At 47.6% G+C, this 16155-nt stretch overlaps 1 protein-coding gene across 2 annotated transcripts in view; it reads left to right on the forward strand.

The window, feature by feature from the left end:
* Positions 1–15888, forward strand: part of EBNA1BP2 (EBNA1 binding protein 2) — a 107911-nt gene extending 92023 nt beyond the window's left edge. For both annotated transcript variants that reach the window (XM_085602989.1, XM_085602990.1), the window contains exon 10: positions 15366–15888. In XM_085602989.1, the coding sequence (XP_085459115.1) occupies positions 15366–15416 (51 nt within the window). In that variant the 3' untranslated portion in view covers positions 15417–15888. The remainder of the gene's footprint in view (positions 1–15365) is intronic.
* Positions 15889–16155: the final 267 nt, after the last annotated feature.

A 16155-nucleotide genomic window follows, 5' to 3' on the forward strand; every position in this document is an offset into this window, starting at 1 on the left:
TCAAGCTGTCGCAATCCAGAGCCAGAATGATCCTGATTGCTCCGGAGTGGCCGAGACAATGGTGGTTCACCGACCTTCTTCACCGGTCTGTTCTGCCACACCGGCGCCTGCCGTGCCGGCCAGACCTCCTCACGAAGTTCGGAGGGCAGATGGTTCACCCCAATCTCTCGTCCTTGAGTTTGGCAGCATGGCTCCTGAGCTAGTGCAGTATGGACACTTGAACTTGCCTCAGGACTGTATGGAGATCTTAAAAGAGGCTAAGAGACCGTCTACGAGGACCTCCTACGCCTATAAGTGGAAGAGATTCTGCTTATGGTGCAAGGCGAAGGACTTTGACCCTACATCCTGTAAAGAAGACGTTATTCTGCCTTATCTGCTGCAGTTAGCTCAGTCTGGGCTTAATTTCCAATCTATTAAGGTTCATCTCGCAGCTCTGACTGCGTATAGGAAGGGCCCTTCTCAAACTTCATTTTTTCAAATCCCTGTGATTAAGGATTTTTTGGAGGGTTTGCGTAAGGTGTTTCCCCCTGTTAGAAGGCCTTCTCCACCTTGGGAATTGAATGTGGTGTTATCTAGATTGATGAGGGAGCCTTTTGAACCTATCCATAAGGCTTCGCTGCAGCATTTGTCTTGGAAGGCGGCCTTCCTTGTAGCCATTACATCGGCCAGGAGGGTGAGTGAGATTCAGGTTCTGTGTTGCCAAGAGCCGTATACTGTTTTCCATGCTTCTAAAGTAGTGATGAGTACCCATCCTAAATTTTTGCCTAAGGTGATATCAGATTTCCATGTGAATCAGATGATAACTTTGCCTACGTTTTTTCAGCATCCTTCCTCTCCGGCGGAGAGGTCTCTGCATTCACTTGATGTGCGTAGGGTGTTGAAATTCTACCTGGATAAGACAAAAGATATCCGCAGGTCGGATCAACTGTTTGTTAATTATGGTTCGGTAAGAACTGGTTTAGCTACCTCAAAGCAGTCCATTTCCAGATGGATTGTTTCCTGTATTCAGCTTTGTTACCAAAAAGCTAATAAAACATTAGGGGGTAAGCCTACAGCACATTCGACTAGAGGAAAGGCGGCTACCACCGCTTTGCTTAGGAATGTTCCCATTGCTGACATTTGTAAGGCTGCCACCTGGAAGTCAGTCCATACGTTTACAAAGCATTACTGCCTGGACTCTGATGCTAGGGCAGATGCGCAGGTTGGACAGGCTTCGCTAAGGAATTTGTTTGCACAGTGATTTGTTGGTGGTTGGTCTTACTCCACCGCTTCTTGTTGGTTGGGATGGGCTTGCCATTCTATTCATAGATTATGACTATACACAGAGATCCCCTACTACAGAAGGAGTAGTTTCTTACCTGTAACTCCAGTTCTGTAGTAGGGGTATCTCTGTTATAGTCATAAGCGACCCTCCCTCCTCCCCGGTGGAGTAACCTGACGGTATCAGGCCTGTTGTTATACACCTTCAAAAAGAACTGAAAGTAACTTGTGTTGGCTGTGCATCCTGGGATACCGGGGGTCTCTGGAGAGTTTCTTAAAGGCACGGTATCCCTTTAGCAGACACATAATGACAGCCTATAGGGCTTGTCTGTCCACCCCTTCCTCTCTATTGTTTAAAGGGATTTTGGTGAAGGGAGTGTGTGATAATAAAGGAACATGTCAAATGTGAATAAAAAAAATGACATTTCAACTTTATTTTGGCTTTTGTGTTCACTTCAGAGGAAGTGCTGGCCAGTGCAGCCTTGTTGTGATTAGGCTGTATTATTTTGTCTGTCTCTTAAGTGTCTTTGCAGGTTGCAAATGCGGACAGCTTAAGAGATATTTTTGATTGCTCCGGGGTCCCCGCACATGGGCGGGGATTATTCATAGATTATGACTATAACAGAGATACCCCTACTACAGAACTGGAGTTACAGGTAAGAAACTACTCCATCTGTACCTGCTTTTCACTGGTTCCCAGTATATGATGTACTTAACATTGTCCGCTCACTCCATGTACCCTAAATACAATTTAGTGTCCAGTACAGTGCTTGCCTCTCAAAATCAACCTTCTACTGTAGGTTAGTGCTTTATTCAGTTCAAGCAAAGGAAGACTACAACTCCCAGAATGCATAGATTTGTTAAATGAACGTCCAGGAGACAAAAAAATAAATAGTGCTTACTGGTGAGTAGGAGTGTGGCACCGCTAAGTAAGCAGCAGACTGCAAGTGTTAAGTGTGTAAGAGTACCGCCAGGGCTGAACTCTGCACTTTTATTAGACTGTCGTGTATTGACCCGCACACCAGGTTTGATGCCACATTAGGCCGGGCAGTCTAACACAACACTGGGTGGATTGTATGGCCAAACCCCACTTTTGTCTACCCACCTTAGGGGAGCGCACTGCTGTGGGACTTGTCGCATATTGAACCAGGTTTGATGCCCCATTAGGCCGGGCATTCTAACACTGGGTAGATGTATAGTCCACTCCCACTGTAGACCACCCTTCCTGGGGAGCGCACTGCTGTGGGACTTGTCATGTATTGACTGCACACCAGGTTTGATGCCGCATTAGGCCGGGCATTCTACCAACACTGGGTAGATGTATAGTCCTATCCCACTGTATCTCACCCTTCCTGGGGGAGCGTGCTGCTGCGGGATTTGTCATGTATTGACTGCACACCAGGTTTGATGCCGCTTTAGGCCGGGCATTCTAACACTGGGTGGATTGTATCGTTCAGTACCACTATAGTCTACCATTCCTGGGGGAGTGCACTGCTGTGGGACTTGTTGCGTATTGAACCAGGTTTGATGCCACATTAGACCGGGCATTCTAACAACACTGGGTAGATGTATAGTCCAATCCCACTGTTGACCACCCTTCCTGGGGGAGCGCACTGCTCTGCGAATTGATGTCGCGCACAGGACTTTGAACCTACAATGGACTAGGCAGAGGGGTTACAATTGCGCCTAATGCTGTAAAAGTGTGTTCGAGGCATATGAGCTGCAGATTACACACTTTTGCATAGATCGCCATCTGGTGTTGGGCCTGGATGTTTGCAGTTTGTTTTTCCTCTTGGAAAGTCTTTGGAAGTCACGAGGTTGGTGACTCCTCCCTTGGATCGTATTGCGCATGGGCTTCGGCTCCATCCTCAGATTGTTTTTCTCCGCCATCGGGCTCGGATGCAATATTTCGCGCTCCGGTTCCGAACATTTCCAGTTCGACGATCGAAGCGGAATCCTCGCTCTTCGCGGTATTGTTCAGATCCTAATCTCCTCAATCACCTTCTCTTCGACACACCTTCGATTCCAGTCGTCGACGGCGGCCTTCGGGCCTATCCAAGCTCCAGTCCCGGATGATGGAAAGAACTCCATTCAAGAAGTGCCCTCGATGTGTGTCCAAATTCCCCCACACCGATCTTCATGAGGTGTGCAACCTATGCCTCTCCCCTGAACACGAGGCTCGAGACTGTCCCACCTGCAAATCTTTCAGATCCAAAAAGACTATTGGAGATCGAAGGGCCAGACGAAACATGGCGCACTCCTCGACCTCCGTTCCAGTCGACATCTTCGGGGACGATGTCGTAGCTCCGGGACAGCAGCACACCGAAGAGGACCTCGTCAGTGCTTCCAAAGCCGACGACTCGGATGTGGAGGACATCACCCGGCGCAGAGGCTCGTGAGTAAAATACCCCCTTCCACACCCGCGCCGACACCCAAAAAGGCTTCGTCACGCCTTCGCCTCCGGGCCTAGGCAAGACCAAAGACACTGCTTCGAACACCCCACCTTCGGGCCCGGTGAAGAAGCCTAATAAGCCTTCCGGCGGCTCTGGCTCGAGCCAGCCTGCCAGCGGTGCCGATAAACACACTTCGGCACCGAAGAAGAGATCGGCCTCTACCTCAACACCGAGCTCCGCACCAAAGCCCTCGGTGTCGAAACCCAGCCTCTCGGTACCGACCACACATCATAGGGCCCTCGGCACCGACACTCCCGCGCCGAAGCCTGCCTCTGCGCCGACCCAAAAATCGGAGGTTCCAAAAAAGCACGGCACAGACAAGCCTAAAAAGCCATCGGTCCCGAAACCTTCGGCGCCGACCGAACAGCCATTGTCTCAAGAACTGTTTACACCGGATCCTTTGCAAAAGACACTTACCAAGGATCCAAAAACTGGACATTTGGCACTGTCTTTTAAAAAGAGACATTTGGACAAACCAGCTCCACCTCCACCTCCAAAGAGGAAAGACTATGCTACCTCCCCTTTCAGAGTGCCTTCCCCACCTCCTCCACCCTCTCCACCTCCGCCCCCTCCGCCTTCTCCACCCCTGCCTTATCGCTCTCTGACCCCGTCTCCAGACCATGATGATCAGGGGGACCCATACTACGATCCAGGGGATGTGCCACAAGACCCCACCCCTACAGGATCCCCAGACCCATGGGACAATTATAATAATCCAGACATTCCAGATGTCCCACAAGATGACCTTTATCCATCCAGGCCATCTCCACCAGAGGACTCATTAGGTTTTCACCACCTACTTCAGAGGGCGGCACATTATCACGGGGTAGAGCTACACACTGACCTGGTAGAGGAAGATTTCCTCCTCTACACCTTTGATACTGCACATAGGTCTACTTCCATACTACCTATGCTCAAGGGGGTAATAAAACATGCGCCAGAGGTTTTTAAAGACCCAGTCAGGGCTAGGGTCATTAACCCACATATAGAGAAGAAGTATAAAGCTGCCCCCACAGATCCTGCCTATATCAAAGGGCCAGCGCCACTGGATTCCCTAGTGGTCTCCACTGCACGGAAGAGGTCAAACTCCCAGGCGTCAGGCGAAGCACCACCACCTGACAAGGAGTCAAAGCTACTGGACGCGTCAGGAAAGCGCACTGCGTCACAGGCAGCCAATATATGGCGTATCGCCAACACTCAAGCGCTATTGGCCAGATACGACAGGGCGCCTTATGATGAACTAGAAACCATCATGCACCATCTCCCAGAAAAATACAAAATGGGGCCAATGAGTTAATTCAAGAGGGTAAGACCATAACTAACACCTCTATACGCTGTGCCTTAGACGCAGCAGACACAGCCTCCAGGGCCATTAACACTAGCGTCCTCCTCCGTCTCCATGCTTGGCTAAGAGTTTCAGGCTTTAAACCCGAGGTACCAGCCTCCATATTAAATCATCCATTTGATCAAGAACATCTATTCGGCCCAAAGGTAGATGAGGCCCTCGAGAAGATGAAGAAGGACACAGATGCGGCGAAATCTATGGGAGCCCTACAGTCACACCCTCCTAGACGCTCCTTTCGCCGCTCTTGCTTTCGGGGCACGGCCAGAGGCTACTCCTCAGATAGCGCGTCCACGTCCTACAAATCCCCTGCTCAATCCACCTTCACAAGGGGTTATCAAAGAGGCGGCTATAGAGGCAATAACAATAAAGGCAGAGCCAAAACAAATACCGCCCGCTCTGCCACACCGCCTACCCAATGACTTTCCCCCTGCTCCCTCCGGACCATCCCACTCCGGTCAGGGGCAGGTTACAAAATTTCCTTCACGTCTGGGAGACCAGCAGACAGATGGGTGACCCAAATTATTCGTTCAGGGTACTGCCTGGAATTGACATCTCCCGCCCCCCCCCCCCCCCCCCCTCCCCCAACATTCCACCCAGGCAACGCCCAATGTCACAAGAACATTCCACGTTACTAAAACAGGAAATAATCTCCCTCCTACAAAAACAGGCGATAGAACAAGTCCCTGCCAATCAGCAAAATTTAGGGGTCTACTCCTATATTTTCTGATACCAAAAAGAGACGAGACTCTACGACCTATCTTAGATCTCCGACCTCTAAACACATACATACATTCGGACCATTTTCACATGGTAACACTTCAGCAGGTACTTCCGCTCCTCTCCCAAGACGACTTTCTCACCACACTGGACTTGAAAGACGCATACTTTCACATTCCGGTACACCATGCTCACAGAAAGTACCTCAGATATGTAGTGGACGGGCAACACTACCAGTTCAAAGTGCTCCCATTCGGGGTCACAACAGCACCAAGGGTATTCACCAAGTGCCTAGCGGTAGTGGCGGCACACCTCGGAAGACAGCACATTCACGTCTTCCCATATTTGGACGACTGGCTAATAAAAGCCACGTCCTACAACCAATGTGTACATCACACCGCCACTACCATCCAACTACTTCACCAGCTAGGCTTCACAGTGAACCACCAAAAGTCCCAGCTAATACCATCCCACACAAAGCAATACCTTGGTGCTACCATAAACACCTCAAAAGCCATAGCCTACCCCAATCCTGCCAGGATTGCAAGCATTCAGGCTTTGCGTCAAAGATTCATACCTCAACACACTCTCCCAGCAAGAGTGTTTATGCAACTGATGGGGATGATGGCCTCTTGCATTTTCATAGTGCCCCATGCAAGACTCCAGATGCGTCCACTCCAAGAGTGCTTAGCGTGCCAATGGAACCAGGCCCAGGGGCAACTGACAGATCTGGTGTTGGAAGACGGTCGCACCCATCGCTCTCTGCAGTGGTGGAACACCACAAATCTTTCCAAAGGTCGACCGTTTCTGGACCCGGTTCCACAAATAATTCTAACAACAGACGCATCGCTCTCCGGCTGGGGAGCTCATCTACTACACCTCACAGTGCAAGGCACATGGACGCCGCAACAAAAGTTACTCCATATCAACCATCTGGAGTTACTGGCAATCTTTCTAGCCCTAAAATCCTTTCAGACACACATTTTAGGCAAGGCAGTCCTTATTCGCACAGACAACATGACTGCCATGTACTACATTCAAAAACAAGGCGGCACACACTCTCCACAGCTCTCTCAACTAGCACAGAGCATATGGAGATGGGCAATTCCACACAAAATCTTTCTCCTAGCCCAACATGTCCCAGGAGTCCAAAACACCATGGCAGATCTGCTCAGCAGACAGACGCAGCAGATCCTCGAGTGGAAACTTCACCCGCAGGTTCTTCGCCTGTTCTTTCAGATGTGGGGGCATTCACAGATAGACCTATTCGCCACCCACGAAAACAAAAAATGCCCAAGCTTCGCCGCCAGATACCCACACCCATTGTCCGAAGGCAATGCGATATGGATGAACTGGTCAGGCAAATTTGCGTACGCCTTTCCACCTCTCCCACTAATTCCATTAGTGGTGCGAAAGCTACAACAGCACTCCCTCACACTCATTCTAGTAGCTCCAACATGGGCCAGACAACCGTGGTACACCACGCTGTTGGAACTCTCGGTAGAGCCACACCAAAAGTTACACCCCTCACCATGCCTCCTAACCCAGAACCATGGAGAGATCAGACACCCGGACCCAGCTCAGCTCAACCTTGCGATCTGGCTCCTGAGATCCTAGAATTCGGATACCTTAACCTTCCCCCCCGACTGTATGAACGTCATCGGAGAAGCTAGACGCCCTACCACTAGAGCCAGCTACGCTGCCCAGTGGAAAAGATTTGTTGTTTATTGCCATAACAACACAATCAACCCTCTAGACGCATCTATACAGCACATCATATGCTACTTGCTCCATCTACAAAGGTGTAACCTAGCATATACATCCATTAGGCTACACCTCGCAGCAATTGCCGCTTACCTACAAAACAGACAGCACCTATCACTTTTCAAAGTGCCTGCCATTAAAGCCTTCATGGAAGGCCTCAAACGGATAATTCCCCCCAGAGTACCACCCTCACCTGTGTGGAACTTAAATATAGTTCTCACAAGGCTAATGGGACCGCCTTTCGAACCTTTGCATAAATGCGAACTGCAATTTCTCACATGGAAAACAGCTTTCCTTGTAGCCATCACTTCCCTTAGGGTCAGTGAGATACAAGCACTTACTATACAAGAACCTTTTCTCCAAATGCACCCGAACAAGGTGGTCCTCCGTACCAACCCAAAGTTCCTACCCAAAGTCATTTCACCCTTTCATCTAAACCAATCGGTAGAATTACCGGTTTTTTTCTCACAACCTCAAACTGTTGCAGAAAGGGCTCTACACACACTGGATGTTAAAAGGGCCTTACTTTACTATATCCAGAGAACACAACCTTTCAGAAAGACAAAACAACTGTTTGTCTCTTTCTCTCCACCACATAAAGGCAACCCCATCTCTAAATCGGGGATAGCTATAGGGAGGAATTTCGTCCTATCCTGCTACAAACTGAGGAGCTGGTGGGAATCGAGGCAATGGCCTTCTCGCTACATAGCAGCAGAGGGAATGTACTGACAGGCTTGCTCTGTTATCGCCCTCCAGGGCTGTACACTCCATTGCAACCCCTCCTGAATGCCATTACTAACCTGGCACTCACACACTCCAAAATGATGGTTCTTGGTCATTTCAACTGGTGGGAGAACACCAGCACAAAGAGCCAGCTGCGAGACTTGACGTCTACCTGCAGCGGCCTGGGACTTCACCAACTAGTCACCTCTCCCACTCAAAGAGGTCACATTTTGGATCTTTTGTTTGTCAGCAAGGCAGAGGCTGAACTTATAAATGTTCTGCCATTAATCTGGACAGATCACTATTGTATCCAGTTCAATCTACTGCTAAAAGCCACGCGCACCCAAGCAAAAGCTGCGGCAGTGTATAGAGAAGGTAGAAACTGGATCAAACTGGCCAAGACGGGCTCTTTACTTTCCCCGCCCATAGCCAGCCTTTTTCAGGCCTCTAGGTCTGTGGAAGCAAATTACAACGCCTACCACAAATTCATCACTTAAGAGCTGGACCTCCTAATTCCGAACAAAAAGATAAGAGTCAGGAGCAGGCCATCTTCGCCTTGGTATGATGACGATCTGCGACTGCTAAGACAGCATTGCAGGCAGGCCGAAAGAAAATGGAGGAAGAGATTCCTTGCCAGGGACAAGATGGCGCTGAGATCCGCACAGAGCAAGTACAAGTAGCTCATCACGGAACGTAAGGCCAGCTTCTACACTAGCTCTATAGTGCATGCCCCAAATGGGAGTCCGAGCAGGTCTTTTTCTTTGACCTCTTTTCCATCCTTCTCGGAAGTGTCGTTCGTCACAACAGCAAATAGCATTTCATCCGGTTCTCCTCTCGATCCTTTGCCCCAGAGGGCGTGGAAGTTATTTGGCCATCCGATTTTTCCCTGGCTGTGTCAAATTTGCAACCAATCGCTGGAAGAGGGCATGGTCCCGGACAGCTGGAAACAGGCCGTTGTCTTCCCCCTCATTAAAAAACCAACTCTGGATCCTTCTAGCTTTCGGCCCATCTCTCTCCTCCCGTTCCCTATCAAAATCCTAGAGAAGGCGGTGAGTGGGTCCCTCTCGAACTATCTAGAGGTCAATTCTTTGCTGGACAAGGACCAGTTTGGTTTCCGCCCCTGCCACGGAACCGAGTCCGCATTAGTTACCATGCTGGACTCGATGCGTATGCGGGCTGACACCGGGAGCACCTCTGTCTTGGTGCTCCTGGACTTGTCAGCCACGTTCGACACCGTGAGCCATAAAATCTTGCTGGGACGGCTGATGGAGATTGGAGTGGGTGGCCAGGCTCTACAGTTGCTCCGCTCCTATCTAGCGGGGAGACACCAAAGGGTGACCATGGGTCCCTTCTCTTCAGAAAATACCCCTGTGGACTTTGGAGTTCCACAGGGCTCCAGTATCAGCCCCATCCTGTTCAATATATATCTGCAACCGCTATTTTCTATCATCAAGGCGTTCGGGGTGGAGCTGATTAACTATGCAGATGACACACAACTGGCCTTCTCCCTGGAAGGTAACAAGGCGGTCTCTCTGGAGCAGTTCCAAAGCTGCATGAGGCAGACAACGGACTGGCTACAAAGAAACTGCCTGCAATTCAACGGAGACAAAACCGAGCTGCTGTACTTTGCGCCAACAAGGCGGACTCAACACCTACCGGTGGATTTTAGGCTCGCTCCGGACGCGGCCCCACTGGTCCCATCTGGCACAGTACGGAATCTCTGGGTGCTATTCGATGATAACCTCCAGTTGGACTTACAGGCAAATAAAACATCCAGCACCTGCTATGGATTGCTGCGTCTTTTACGTCGGATTCTTCCGCTGCTGCCTGTTGACTCCCGCAGCACGATTGTTAGGAGCACAATACTTAGCAGATTGGACTACTGTAACTCGCTGTATCTAGGAGCCCCCCAATACATCTTGCAGGGGCTACAGAGAGTACAGTCAGCCGCTGCTAAGCTGGCACTGGGTCGTAGGTTTGACTCTTCCTCTACTCAGGCACTTAGGGACCTTCACTGGTTGCCCGTCAGAGAGAGGGTCCTCTTTAAGTCCCTCTGCCTGGTTCATAAGGCAATTCATGGAACAGGGCCTGTCCCACTCCAGGAGAGATTCTCAAGGTACTCCCCCGCAAGGCAGTTGCGGTCATCCAACGCCAGCTTGCTCGCCCATCCCAGGTTCAAACGGGCAAGATTGGAAGGGAGGGCCTTCAGTGTGATCGGAGCCCGAAGCTGGAACGAACTTCCACCTGAACTCAGACAGTTGCAATCACTGATGGAATTCAGGAGGAGCCTTAAGACCATGCTCTTCCCAGTAGCATGATGCCCCCTACTCTGCCCCCCTCAGCATTAAAACATCTCGTTTGGTTGGAGCGCTTGGATACCCGAAGGGTCACAGTGCGCTGTATAAATATTTATACAATACAATAGCTAGGTGGATTGTAAAATGCATACAGATTTGCTACCACAAAGCAAAACTCACGCTATCTGTTCCCCCTAAAGCCCACTCTACAAGAAAGATAGGGGCTTCTATGGCTTTTCTAGGGAACATCCCATTACATGATATCTGCAAAGCAGCTACATGGTCAATGCCGCACACTTTCACTAAACATTACTGTGTAGATGTGCAAACCAAGCAACAAGCTAGTGTGGGCCAGGCTGTACGAAAAACACTATTTCAAACCACTGCAACAGATACCGGTGGTCGCCGCTAGGGTTGGGAACTGCTATATAGTCTATGCAAAAGTGTGTAATCTGCAGCTCATATGCCTCGAATGGAATATGCTACTTACCAGTATGCATCTGTTCTTGGCATGTAGAGCTGCAGATCTACACACGCCCACCCGCCTCCCCGGCTACCTGTATCTGTTCCAGTCTATCTTATTTAGATACAACACACATGGGTTTCTTCACTGTTATTACTACGCTCCATCTTTTCCTGTTGGCGAAAAACAATCTGAGGATGGAGCCGAAGCCCAAGCGCAATACGATCCAAGGGAGAAGTCACCAACCTCGTGACTTCCTAAGACGTTCCAAGAGGAAAAACAAACTGCAAACATCCGGGTCCAACACCAGATGGCGATCTATGCAAAAGTGTGTAGATCTGCAGCTCTACATGCCAAGAACAGATGCATACTGGTAAGTAGCATATTCCTTTCTCTTGTTTCATTTACAAACTCCGCCTAGACCCCCTCTGTGGACCTAACCTCTCACTCCGGGGTTAAGTCGGACTGTTTCCAAATTCCCCCATTCAGTTAGTGTACAAGTGTTGGTAAAGTGTATCAAAACACTTTAATAGGTTACTTAAAAATATTTCTGCATGGCAATCGCAGCTGTCTAAAGCCATTTAAATTGGAAAGCATTTTTTTTTTGTAACCAGGACCGACTTTTTGGGAAAGTCAGTATTACAGCCTGCGAGCAATTTCACTTCGTGCTCAGCCTGGCACAGATGACATGTCCCATGCTCATCACGCCGAAATAGTCCACAAATTGGGTGTCTGTGAGAAGATGGCAAGAAGTTCTAATGAGGGGCCATTAAGAGAGAGAGCTGCCATCAAGTGTGTGTATATAATCCCTCTGATCCAAAGGAGTATGAAAAATCCAATCCAACCTCTTAGTCTGTAATGAGGCTGTTCCGAACAGACTGCTCGCTCTGAAAATCACCCTCTTATTAGAGTGCTGCCAAAAGCAATCTTTTACAAAGTGGGGGCCTTTATCACGAATCGGTGGCAGTCTGGAAGGAGCTGCAGAAGTTATAACAAGACCAGGGGTCTGGGGGAGGAGGGGGCTTCATCCGCTACTGCATTTATCACATTGGTTTCTTTTCTTAAAAGCAGTTGAATATGAAAAAGACTTCATTCGCCTGTTTTACTGACCACTGGGTGGGCTCCCTCTGCGGGACTCTCGACTTAAATGCTGGAGGACTCCCCATGGGGGGAAAAGAGGGCCCCGGAAAGAAAATAGGGGAAACTGGAACAGAAATAAAAACAATAACCACCTGCCTTCTAAATTAAAAAATGCTGTAGACATAACTTCAAAAGCTTTCATTCAGTATGTGTAGAGCCCAGTCTGCAATACAAATACACAACATATATTTCATTATCTTATTTATCAAAACCTATCTTCCTATTCAAAGTATTATTTCTTTTTATACATAGACTTACTTAAACGAAAACATTTTTGAAAACATAATTGATATTTCGCCCGCAAGGCTACTCAAACCCTTCTAACAATTCACCTGACGTACTTCATCTAAAGTAATAGAATCCCACTTCATTCATACATATCCCTAACCTTCTTTCACCATACTGCATTTGTATCCTATTTCACACCTCACTAAAAACAGTAGGGGAACGTAGTGAGATATTTAAACATCATAACACAAATGTTTGCTTGAGCGCATTCAAATGTGTATACGTATAATTTTGCTTTGATCCAGTTCAGTGCATAGTATCTCCTATGTATCCTTGTCACTGTTTTTTTCTTCCTTTTCTATTTATAACATGTTATGACATCAACATTCTGGGGATTTGAAGAGGGAGTACATTCTACCAGATGAAATGATCATTATTAGCCATTCATCCCATGTGTAACGACTCGTAGTCCACCATAAACATTTGTTTTATGTGGTGCTTAATAATGCAGATTACAGTTTTCAAGTGGTCTAAATAACAGCTGTAACTTGCTGATATTTGGTCAAGCAATTGAGGGACACATCTGATGTCCGCAGGGAAGACTTCGCTCACTGAGCATCAATATCGTATCAGGAGGTTAGGGCGTGTCTACTCACAGGGAGACACCAACTCGATGAACGGCAACCAATACTTATCAAGGTGTCCGGCTTTTTGTCGATCCAGATACTTGTACTAGGACTATCAAGCAGCCTTAAATAGGAAGACCCAATAATACATGGTAACATACCATCAACTACACTACCTGAGATGACTCTCTGATTTACTGGAGAGATCAACACGACAACTTCTCACCCCCTGATGAAGTCCACTGGTAGTAGACAAAACGTGTTGGCTGTTTTTATACTACTTTGGTGAGAGAATAAAGAATACATGATGTACAATATGGATGGAATGGACTAACTTACTGTGGAAACCTATATCTGTGGTGCACTCCACATTTGTGGATGGACTTATCTGTTGCATGTGAGGCCTGCCTGTTACTCTATCGAACCTTCAAATCTTCCTAAGCAGGACTAAGATCAGAGCTGGAGGACCGAGGAGAGCCAGAGTGACTGACTTTGACAGTCTGAGGATGATCACATTTAGGAAGTTTTCTAGGGCCAGTTTTTGGTCTTGATGTGAACAACCTCTGTCTGTAAGGTTATAGGCCCTTCTGAAGGTGAGATGGCTATACTTTTGGCTTGACCCAAAGCTAGGGGGGACGTCTCAAAGCTTTGTTATACCAGTCATCAAGACGAAATACATTAGAATCTAAGTGGGTAGCCTTTGACAACAAGACTAGTGTCTCCAAATTCTCGTGTCATTGGTTAGACTGAAGAGCAACATTGAGCTGGCAGTGTATGATAGGAGTAAATTACTTCTCTGCATATAGATGGATGTCTTCCCTTAAGATAGTCTACCCACAGGACCTGCTGCTTTCTCAACTCTCCTGCAGAGAGAAGTTGTTGAGTTTTCCAAGTCTAACAGAAAAGACCCAGTTTAAGAGCTCCATCGTCTGAGCTGGTGGCTGCAGGTTCCACCTGCCTATAGTTTTCTTTGATGCTCTGTTGCATCCAGCGGTCTCCGTGTTAGGGTCTGTCAAGGATGCCGAGACATGAAGTGACTCTGAAGTTCGGTTTGACTTCAGCACACATAAGAGAGTTATTGTTACTGCAGTCAAATCGTAATTATTTTGGCACGTGGCCTGCACTTCCCCTTCCCCCAAGAGGGAAACAGTAGTTTGAAGCTGGCTGCATGTGACTTGTCACCCCCAAACTCCATCCAGTGCAGCATGAGTATTGCTAGTTCACATCCGAGAGAGGGCTTGTTGGGGGGGATTACCAGTAGGCAGTTTATCATATTTATTACAGGTGTAGGTTAAGTGACAGCAAGCCAGGCCCCAGCACTGCCTCGGAGTTAGTAAGCTTGCATGCCTTCTAATCCATCCTGGTAAGATATTCCTGTCAGATGAGCACCCTACACCAGTATTCCTGTAGGCCATGCAGAAATATGTTGATATACCTGGGATGTACCCCACTTAAAGCACAGAGTGGTAGGCACAGCTAAATCATTGAAACATCGTGCATTCATCACGTCCAGTTTGTTCCTTTGTCTGTACTTACTGTAACTTGTTGGGAACAGAAACGCCTTAGCTGTTACTACTAGTCTGTATATTACATATGGCTGTATTTTTTGTGATGGTCTCACCGCTTGGCTCAAGCGAATGAGCGTAGTGGTGTTTTCAGACTAGGTGGTTCGTGCTAGTACTTCATCATTTTAATCTTACTCAAATTCAAGATTTCTGCCTAGCATTCTTTCAGACTTTCACATCAATCCATGCCGGCTACACATCTTCCCAAATTTGTGTATTTCTCTATATGTCCATACCCGATTCACAAAAGCTGTCTGGTAAAACAGCAAATAAAGACTTTGGAAACCACTGTTTTTTATGGCTGGTGGTTCGGCTGCTCAAGGAAATGCTCTGTTCCTTTTACATATAACATTGAGTTTCCACCATTGGTATTTCCCATAGACCCACATGCTATCCTCCGTGGCTTATCTGTACCCCTCTTGAGCGTGCTTCACACACCGTTTCCTGCTTTAAAAGACAGTATAAGATGGCAGCCGTGAGCACAGTTTTTATAATCTTGTAAAGCTAGTTGGAAGTTTTATCAGCTAGTGTGTAGAAGATAATTCAAGATTTTACACTTAATTTTGAGTCTGTTGCAGGGATCAATGTTGAAAAACATTGTTATGAGACACTTTATTTTCCTTGCGCGTCCAGCGGCAGTAACTTGCCTGCTGGTTTAAGGATGGGAGGCATGAACTGCAGTTATCTATGGTACGACTTTAGTATGTTCCTATCTGTACTTGTGAATAAACGATAAACCAAGATTTGGGCTTGTCCTTTGCTTATCCATGTTGTTTTCCTACAGAAAAGACCTGGCAAGTCGGTGAGACAGAAGCAGAAAAATCGTGCCCGATGAGGATTTCACTGTGGGGGACTCTCTCACGCCGTGCTCCTGAAAGCAGACTGAGCAGTTCCTGCATGGTCTACCTAGTATCTCGTCCTTCACTGAAGCTCATAAACCACCAGCAAAATCGATCGATATGGTCCAGGATATTATAAAGCTGACTTTTTTTTAATGATTGAGATACTTTGCTCCAGGGGAAGCTCTCAAGACATGTTTTACCTCCTTAGCTGGACTTTACTTGAGGTCTTGTTGGCTTCATCGCACCTTGGAAATGTTCCATCGATGGGTGTTATTTTCAAGTGAAGAGTTCCTAGCTGAAGAAGCAGGGAATCTTGCTGCAAGGTCCAAATGATCTGGTGAATTATCGGCCCTTCCTACCAACTATGAACCTGTAAAAGGAGTTCACACCAAGGATGCTGTGAATCTGTTCTTTTAACAGCTTTTGAACTAGCCTTTGTAACCTAATAAAGAGTTTAAGGCCTGACTTATGTAGGAATCCTAACTTTCAGCTGCTGATAAAACACTGATCTGATGCAGTACTTGTGCGACACATGCATATAGCACTGCTTGTCATTTAGGACCGCTTCAGAGCGCTTATGACCTAACATGAAGAGGGAGGACAAGTTCAAAATGTATGTGAAAGTGTCCTGGGCGGATGTTAGTCATCTGTTGTATTTGAGGAGGGGTAGTTTGATTATCCTCTAGTCTGTATTCTGTGGCTTTTATACATGGTCTGCAGGATCCTTATGCA

This window comes from Triturus cristatus, chromosome 4_2 (assembly GCF_964204655.1).
Source record: "Triturus cristatus chromosome 4_2, aTriCri1.1, whole genome shotgun sequence".
NCBI lineage: Eukaryota > Metazoa > Chordata > Amphibia > Caudata > Salamandridae > Triturus > Triturus cristatus.